Source organism: Triticum dicoccoides, chromosome 3A (genome assembly GCF_002162155.2).
Source record: "Triticum dicoccoides isolate Atlit2015 ecotype Zavitan chromosome 3A, WEW_v2.0, whole genome shotgun sequence".
Lineage (NCBI taxonomy): Eukaryota > Viridiplantae > Streptophyta > Magnoliopsida > Poales > Poaceae > Triticum > Triticum dicoccoides.
In genome coordinates, this window is record NC_041384.1 from 11,116,192 (window position 1) to 11,125,777 (window position 9,586).

The following is a 9,586-nucleotide window of genomic DNA, read 5'->3' on the forward strand; positions in this document are numbered from 1 at the left end:
CAGTGGGCCACAAGCCCACAGGGCGCGCCCACCCTCCAGGGCGCTTAAAGGGCTTGTTGGTCCCAGGTGGGTCCCCTCACTTATTCCAGCCACCCATTCACTTCGTCTTCCTCTAGAAAAATCACACTATTGTTCAAACCCGTGTTCTTGCTCATCTTGTTGCCATTTTCGATCTTCTTGCTCCGAACTTCGTTTCTGAAATTGTTTTGGGGGATTGTTCATCGGTATGTGACTCCTCCAATGGTCCAATTTTTTTCTAGTGCTTTATATATTGCAAATTTTTGCTGTTGTGGTGACCATGTTCTTGAGCTTGCATGTCAAATTTATATGGTCCAAAGTAGTTTTGTTGCATGATATAGCCTCTAGACACTTGTGGGAGTAGTTGCTATTAGTTTTGTTGAGCTTGGTTCACTTTTATTTTGAGTCACTAAAAATTTCAGAAATTTTTCAAAAAAAATGTTTCAAGGTGGTTCCTCGAAGAAGAAATCCGCAAGGCCCGCTATATGGGAGTTGGACCTTGAACCACCGTGGGATGCTCAAGTGCAACCTTGCGAATGGCCGTAGAATCACTTCATGAGTCGTGCAGGTTTCAAGGAAGAATTTGATATGTACGTGTGCAACGCCGACTTGACGGACTTCGTGTCAGATAAGTGTTTATAGTACTACAACCTTACTAATTCCTTTGTGCGGAGATTTGAGTATTTGGTCCATCGCAATGCACATTCTATTTCATTTGATCTATATGATAAATCATTTAGCATGGACCTTGAAGAATTTAATGATGCATGCAAAATTCTGCAATGGGGCACATGTACTGAACCTCGTAAAGCTGATTCCGCTAGATTCCTTGCTAGCATTACTGTTGGAGAAACCAGGACCATAACACAAGCTACTATAGAGAGCATTCACTTTCCTGTATTACATTATTTTACTATTTTTGTAGGTAGATGCATTAATGGTAAACATGACTGTATCCACATTTGCGCCTCTGGTTTGAGTGTCCTCAGGAGCGCGGTAATGAATGATAAATAATTTATTTGGGGGCTATGTTGCACGTCGATTACATAATAATGCTAAAGATGGGGATTTCTTTGGTGAAATTTATGCCACCCGGTTAGCTAATTATCTCGGGGTACCCATAAGAGAAAATGACATTGAGTTACTGATACGTCTCCAACGTATCTATAATTTTTGCTTGTTCCATGTTGTTATATTATCATTTCTTGATGTTTTACAATCATTTTATAGCAAATTTATATTAATTTTTGGGATTAACCTATTGACATAGTGCCCAGTGCCAGTTGTTGTTTTTCCTTGTTTTTTACTTCACAGAAAATCAATACCAGACGGAGTCCAAACGCAGCAATACTTATTGGAGATTTTTTTTGGACCAGAAGGAACAACTTGGGTCGAAGAAGTACCAGAGGGGTGCCCCGAGGGGGCACAACCCACCTGGGCGCATGACACAGGGTTTATAGTTGAATTTATAGAGAAAATTTAAAACCCCGAAAACGGCAGCAAAAAATAGAAAATATTTTTTCATAAATTCAATATTTTCAAAGAATGTTCAAAATGAAAAATTATAGAGAAAATTTTTTGGACTAGAGAAAATTTACTATTGTTGCCGATCTCTATGTCTTAAATTTACTATATATTTTCAAAGAATTTATAAGAAAATTTTTTGGACCAGAGAAAATTTACTATAGGGTTTGATTATGTCACATGTAGCATGACTTGCACCATCTGTTTGTGATCTTCAAAAAGAACAAATCTATTCGTTGCTCGCCCGCTGTTTTTCTTAAATTGCCTAGCCCACACAACCCACCACGGTCACGATCCAGGACAAAAGGGTTTCAAAAAATAAAGCGTACCTACCAAACAGGTGCATACATAGGACTTTGTGGCAAATAATCAACACGAGTCTTTAAGGACACACTGCAGCGTCGGGTTTGAAACCTTTTTTGAATACTTATTAAAAATAGTGAACAATTTTAAAACAACGTTTTTTTATTAAAACCCAAAGAATTTTGGAACTCCAAACTTTTTGAAAAGTGTGAATAATATTTGTAATTCTGTAATCCGTTTTTTTTTCAAAAGATGAACTATTTTTGAAAATCCTGAAAAGTTTTTAGGTGTGATTTATTTAAAAAAATCCATATATTTTTTAAAAACATGAAACCTTCCCCAAAACCACCAATGTTTTTTTTGCAAATGGGAGCATTTTTTAAAATTCCCAAAGATTGTTTAAAAATGTCATTTTTTAATAAAAACATGAAAGTTTCTTGAATCAGTGAACATTTTTTCAAAATGGGGACATGTTTTGAACACTCAAAACATTTTTCTAAAAAATATGAAATTTTATGAAAATGCATACATTTTTTGCATTGCAAACAATTTGTAAATAGGGGACATTATTTCAAAGTTCGAATTATTTGAGAAAAACATGAATATTTTTTAAACTTGCGGACATTTAAAAAAATGCGAACCTAGTTTTGATTTTTCCGAATATTTTTTGAACAAACCACACAATTTTTGAAAAAAAACAAAGTATTTTTCAATTCCCATACACTTTTGAAAAAATGAACATTTTGGAAAACAAATAGAAGTCAACCCCAGTTGTGTGTCGACAATGGACTTACAACTGGGTAAGGGGTCAGACCCAGTTGTGTGTCAAGGGTGGCCTTGTAAATGGGACAAAAAGGGGTTGAGCCTAGTTGCATGTCGAGGGTGGCCTTGCAACTGGGACAAAAAATTATCGGGCCCCCGTTGCGAGTTTAGAATGGACTTGCAACTAGGACAAAAAGAAGGTCGGGCCCTAGTTGCGAGTTGATGATGGACTTGCAATTGGGACAAAAAGAAGGTTGGACCCTAGTAGCGAGTCAAGGGTAGGATTGCAACTGAGAAAAAAATGGTCAGGCCCCACTTGCGAGTCGAGTGTGAGTGGAAAAAGGGTCGGGCCCTAGTTGCGAGCCGCCCGTGGGCTTGCAACTAGGAAAAAAAAAGTTGGGATTTAGTTGCGAGTTAAGGATGGACTTGCAACTGGGATATAAAAAGTTGCATCCTAGTTGCGAGTTGAGGGTGGACTCGCAAACGGACAAAAAAAGTGTTGGACTCCAGTCGCAAGTCGAGGTTGGACCTGCAACTAAGAAAAAAAAAGGTCAGGCCTAGTTGCGAGTTGAGAATGAACTTGTAACTAGGACCAAAAAAGGTCGAGCCCAAGTTGCGAGTCAAGGGTGTACTTGCAACTGAGAAAAAAAATCAGGGCCCAGTTGCGAGTCGACAGCAGACTTTAAGTGGGACAAAAAAGGTTGGGCCTGTTTGTGAGTCGACGGGTGAACTTGTAACTGGGGCAAAAAAAAGGTAGGCCCCACTTACGAGTCAATGTTGGACTTGTAATTTGGACTAAAAAATGTCGGGCTCCAGTTGGGAGTCCAAAGTGAACTTGCAACCGTAACACAAAAATGTGGGACCTTAGTTGCGAGTCGAGGGTAGACTTGTAACTGGAAAGAAAATTGAACTATAATTACGGGTCGAGGGTGGACTTGCAATTGAGACAAAATATGTCGATACCCAATTGCGAGTCAAGGGTGGGATTGCAGCTGTGACAAAAAAAGGTCGAGCCCAAATGCAAGTTGACGGTGGACTTGCAACTGAAAATAATAAGAAGAAAAAACAGCCCTCTATTTGGTGGTGGACAGTCAACTAACAACGATGAAGAAAAATCATGTATTTTAAAAATGAAAAAAAAGAAAATAAAAAAAATCTTGAATTTTAAAAACCTTTTGAAACTTGAAAAAAATGGAAAAGAAGAAAAAGAAAAAAGAAAAAAAATCAAACATATTAATTTCTTTGTCTAAATTATGTGGTTACTAAAGTAGATGTGAGATAATATTTCACATCTAGATGTCTGTTTGCTATAACAATTAACATCTTGGGAACCAACATGTGGTTGGATGGTTAAAGGGACTGTGGTTTCCCAGCCCACCAGGATTCAAATTCTGGTGCTCGCATTTATTTTTAAATTTATTTTAGGATTTTCGGGAACGCGCATTCAGTGGCAAGAGACGTTCACGTCGACGACGAGGTGCCTACGATTACTTTGTAAATTTCAAGATGATATGCTGGCTCAGTCTTTCAAAGATCCTTATAGGGATAGGATGTGCTTGTGTGCGTTCATAGATATGAGTGTATGCACGTGCATATGAGTGCTTGTGTCTGTGCTGTGTTAAAAAAAAATTAACATCTGTGTGTGTCGGCGTACGGATGTGGTATCCGATTTACGGTCGCCCTTGCTAGGTGGAAGGTTGAGCAAGCCAGCGAGGTCAACGATCCTGCTATGCCAATGCCTTTGGCCGGCCACGTCTCTAGGCCGCGGGACCTCAGTCCATAGAACGGGCAAACCCTTGGCCGCGTCGCGTGCTGCTCCGGCGACTTCCGTTGCACGCTTCCGGGCAACCCCAAACGGCTCCCTCTCAAAGTCCGTCAGTACTCCACAGGTGCCTCCCCTCTACCTCGCCGCTGCTCTTTTTCCTCTCCAGCTTTCTCGTTTTGAGAGTAGATCTGACGGTTTCGTGCCCCCCCTCGAATGACAGTTGATGCGCTCGGCGTTGCTTGGATTTTCGGGTATGGTCAAGTCCGAGGTCGTCGACGCTCCGGCCAGGTAATCGTGAGACCATTTCAATTTCATTTCCATTTCAGGAAAAAATTGGGGATTTGGGATCTGGTAGTTGTGAGGCCAGAGTTTGGGATCTATGAAAAATTCAGAAAAGCTAGCGGGGGATTGTGAACCTTTTGGTTTTCTTGTTAATTTACGTTTTCTGTTTTGGAACTACAAACTGGTGTTTGTAAAATTTTGCATCTTTTTTAAGTTTTATTAGAAGGCAGGATGGTTTTTTTCGAGAGCACATGAATAATTTTTGGTAGGATTAGACACAATTTTCCTACTAAAATCAATTCTTTGAACCCATTTAAATGCCTGTTCCATTTAGAGATCCAGATCCCATAGATTAATACTAATGTTCTGCGTATTGTACTTGTAGCCAAGCAATTGATTCATGAAGAGGTAGGCTGCTCTGCTGGTGTCTGCCATTGATGTGGCCTGCATCTGGTTCCATCCAACAAAGGCCTCCTTAGTCCTTACCTTCAGTTACTTGGGGCAGAAAGCTTCTGTAAAGAGATTGAGATAGTGAAGAGCGCAAAGTAAGAGGGACAAGATGGAGTTGGTAGTAGGTGCCTCAAACACTACCATGAGGTCTCTCCTGGGCAAGCTGGGTGGCCTTCTTGCCCAGGAGTATGCTCTGATGAGTGGAGTCCGTGGCGATGTTCAGTACATCAATGATGAGCTTGCAAGCATGCAGGCCTTTCTCCGCGACCTGAACACTGCCCCAGACCGTCATGACAACCGGCTGAAGGACTGGATGAAGCAGATCCGTGACATGGGCTATGACATTGAAGATTGCATTGATGACTTTACCCACCGCATCCCCCGTGATCCCAGCAGTGATTTCAAATGCTTATTCATCAGGACAAGATTCTACGAACTCTGGACGTGGTGGCCTCGCCGTGGCATTGCGTCCAAGATTGCTGAACTTAAGGTGCGGGCGCAACAGATTGGTAAGCGCCGTAGACGATATGGAGTGGACAACCCAGTCAACTTCAACAATGGTCCTCTTGTTCGTGCTGTTACGTACGAAATTGCTGAGCATCAGCTCACAGGCCATCAGCTCATTGGTACGAAGGAACCTGTGGGGGTGACTGCTGACATGAAGAAGCTCGAGGATTGGTTAGACTTAGACAAACCTGTTGAAATGTGTGATAAGGAGCGAATTGTTCTGTCCATAGTCGGATTCGGCGGCGTGGGGAAGACCACTATTGCAATGGCGTTGTACCAAAATGCCAGGGATAAATTTGATTGTCGGGCATCGGTCACAGTATCTCAAAACTATGATCAGGATGCAGTGCTCAGGATGATTCTGAAACAAGTCAAGCCACACGAGAGTGATCCCAATATTGAAGGAAGGAGCCATGGTGAACTCATGGAAGAACTAAAAACTTATCTGGCCGAAAAGAGGTATTTTTAAATTGTTTCTTTGCTTCTTTGTCAATTGATTGTTTTTTTGGATAAATAAACTGAATATTCCATCCACATTAAATTTTAATAATCCTTGTCATAATAATTGGACACATTCACTCATTCTTCTGAAATGTTTAGTCAGCAATTGCCTTTGCAAAAATACCTTAAAAGTTTAAACCTAGCTAGTGCCTAGTGAGAGATTTACGATCCTAGGCTGTCAAGCAATCAAGTTAACTCTTATATAGAACTAAAATGCACAAGTATATAAGATGATGTCAGATAATGGAATTTGCCACTAATCAAACTAGTGAAAAGCCATTGTTTACACAAATTGTTCCACCCACCAACTGTGCAAGAGCAAGAGCGTCAAGCTTGCCAGGAAAGGCAGTGATGTCAAAAGCCTAAAATTAAGCAAGTGTTCCATTTTAATATCCTTAGCCAAATAAAGCCAGGTCTACCACATTTCACGACTAGGATCAGAAAACTATTGAAAAGGCAAAATCAAACCGACTATACTGCTGATCCACTATATTCATGAAATCTGTGTTCTCAGTAATAAGTTTGTCATCAATTACCAAAACCTGAAGCAATGGAGGTAGAGCTTGCACCAAGTAACTAACCATACAAACTAGCCATTACAAAGAATACAGAGTGCAGTCTGCCAATTTAGGAACGATCTATCCCCTGCACACAGCAAATAATTGACCAGAGAAGATACACCAGACAACTTTTAGACAGCAAATTATAGACGTCAATGAATCGACGTTGATTCTTTTTTTTTATCCTCTTGTAAATGTGCAATTATCGAGAATGTTGATTCAATTTTTTTTGTAAAAAGAAGATGAATCAACGTTCTTGATAGTTGCACGTTTACAAGAGGAGACACCTAGCACGCACTGTCTCCCACGAAAGATAAACTTGGATTAATGTATATTTTCTTTTTCTGACGTGTATTGTTTCTTGTTATTGGTAGATATCTCCTCCTGATTGATGACATATGGTCTGCACAAATATGGGAGAATATCAGAAAATGCTTGCCACATAATGATAAAAAGGCCAGCAGAGTAATAGTGACTACAAGATTTCAGGCTGTTGGTAGTGCTGCTTGCTCAAGAAGAGAAGAAAATAATTTTCTTCATTCAGTCGATTTTCTTAGTGATGAAGAGTCTAAAAAATTGTTTGATCTAAGTGTTTCTGAATCCAACAACAACATAGGTAGTGAGAAAGAACTCCCACCTGAAGAGGTATGGAAAATATGCAGGGGTCTGCCTTTGGCCGTAGTTACCATGGCTGGTATTGTTGCTAGCAACCCTCGCAAATCCAGCAAAGAATGGAAAGAAGCGTGTAACTCATTATTTCCAGAGTTGATGCCTTCTCTGACCCTGGATGGTGTTACAAGGATACTTGATTATTGCTACAATGATTTACCTGCAGATCTCAGGACCTGCTCTTTGTACCTGAGCATATTTCCTAAGGGTTCAAAAATTAGTAGGAAGCGTTTCACCCGGAGGTTGATAGCCGAAGGTTTCGTTAGTGAGAAGCAAGGCTTGTCAGACGAAGAAGTTGCAGAAACATACTTTAATCAGCTGATAAAAAGGAAGATAATACGTCCAGTGGAGCACAGCAGCAATGGGAAGATAAAAAGCTTTCAAGTGCATGATATGGTCCTTGAATATATTGTTTCGAAGTCGAGCGAAGAGAATTTTATTACTGTGGTAGGTGGCCACTGGCTGGTGCCAATGCCGACCAATAAAATCCGCCGACTCTCTGTGCAAAGCAGTGGTTCTGAGCATGGGAATTCAACGAAACACATGAACTTATCGCAAGTGCGATCTCTGACCATGTTCCGGAGCCTTGACCAACTTCATTTCCATTCTTTCAATAATGGAATTTTGCAAGTCCTGGATCTTGAGGGTTGCAAGGGTTTGAAAGAGAAACATCTGAAGGACATGTGTAGAATGCTTGTACTGAAGTATTTGAGCCTTAGGCAGACAGATATTTCCAAAATACCCTCTAAGATTGCAAAACTTGAGTACTTAGAAACTCTTGACCTGAGGGAGACGAATGTTAGTGAGCCCCCAAAATCTGCAGGACAGCTCAAACGGATAATTAACATATTTGGTGGGAATAAAAGCTCAAGGAAGGGGTTAAAGTTGCCTCAAGAGATAAATAAGGAGACAATGAAAGCACTCCGTGTACTGTCAGGAATCGAGATTGATGACAAATCAACAGGTGTTGCTGGCCTCCATCAATTGACGGGGCTTAGGAAGCTTGCAATTTACAAGCTCAGATTACTGAAGGGTAGTGAAACCTTGACACAGTTAGGCTCCGCTATCGAGTATCTTGGCAGCTGTGGTCTGCAGACTCTGGTGCTCAACGACGAGGGATCTGATTTTATCAACTTGTTGGACACCATGTCCGGCGCACCTCCAAGATACCTCAGCGCCCTTGAGCTCTCTGGCAATTTGAAAGATCTTCCCCAGTGGATTACCAAACTCAGTAACCTCAACAAGTTGGCCCTTTCTGTGACAGTTCTCCGGACAGATACTTTTGTGCTCCTGCGCGACCTGCCTTTGTTGTTTTCCCTCACCTTTTCGCTGAGTGCAGCAAAGCAGGATGAGGCCATAAAGGACATCATTGAGGATAACAAATCAAAGTCTGGTGGGGTAATCTACGTTCCAGGTGAGGGATTCAAGAGTCTTAAGCTGCTTCGCTTCTTTGCACCTCTAGTGCCAAAGCTGAGCTTCCCAGAAGACGCAATGTCGGCACTTGAAAGGATTGAGATGCGGTTCGAAGCCTTTGAGGGCCTTTTCGGTGTTGACACCCTGAAAAGTCTCAAGGAGGTGCACCTCAGAGTCAATAGCACAGCAGATGACATAACCAACTTCATAGTTGATGATTTGAAGACCACCAAGACGCCAAAGATAATCGTGGATCATGTCATCACCAGCTGAAATGTGACATTCCCTTGGAGGGCTTTCTCATCATCCTATATTTCCATTCTGTTTGTTGAGATTTATCGATTTTATTATTTGTGCCATTCGTACTCCAACAAATACTGCTCCTGTACGCCACTATTATTTATTTGCTTTCGACAATGATGCCTTGTTTCATTCTGGGCTTGTAAGTTGATGTTGCAAGAGTTGTTTTTTACTTGAAACTATGAATGTTGGTCAAAGATATTTTATCATCGATCATGAGAAAACCTTCACCATGATTCCATGAAGCGATTTGTGACCCCCTCTGTACATGCTGGACGAACAGTCTTTTTTTCCTGTCCTTCCTCTGTACATGTTGTGTGGTATGATTCTGTGGATTGTTGATGCTTTTGAAGTACAACAGAACTAGCTTCAGACATGTCAAGATTAGGGCTTCCATAAAATAAATACTACCAGCATTAGCATCTGATATCTCAAGTTCCTTTTTTTCTTCTGTCAACACTGATTTGACAACCTGTAAAATACTCCTACATGTAGTTTTTCTTTTCCACATTGGTGATCACATTACTTAGGA

The 9,586-nt window shown here is 40.9% G+C and overlaps 1 protein-coding gene across 1 annotated transcript; it reads left to right on the plus strand.

The window, feature by feature from the left end:
- The first annotated feature begins 4,330 nt into the window (after positions 1-4,330).
- Positions 4,331-9,293, plus strand: LOC119266639 (disease resistance protein Pik-2-like). Its single transcript, XM_037547886.1, has 4 exons — positions 4,331-4,496; positions 4,593-4,660; positions 5,040-6,070; positions 7,047-9,293. The coding sequence occupies exons 3-4, from the start codon at positions 5,214-5,216 to the stop codon at positions 9,025-9,027; spliced, it is 2,838 nt and encodes a 945-aa protein (XP_037403783.1). The 5' UTR covers positions 4,331-4,496; positions 4,593-4,660; positions 5,040-5,213; the 3' UTR covers positions 9,028-9,293.
- Positions 9,294-9,586: the final 293 nt, after the last annotated feature.

Bases quoted from the DNA above. Each gene is read 5' to 3' on its own strand.
- LOC119266639 (XM_037547886.1), top strand. From the start codon at position 5,214: ATGGAGTTGGTAGTAGGTGCCTCAAACACTACCATGAGGTCTCTCCTG. The intron at 6,071-7,046 runs GTATTTTTAAAT...TGTTATTGGTAG, and splicing joins ACTTATCTGGCCGAAAAGAG to ATATCTCCTCCTGATTGATG.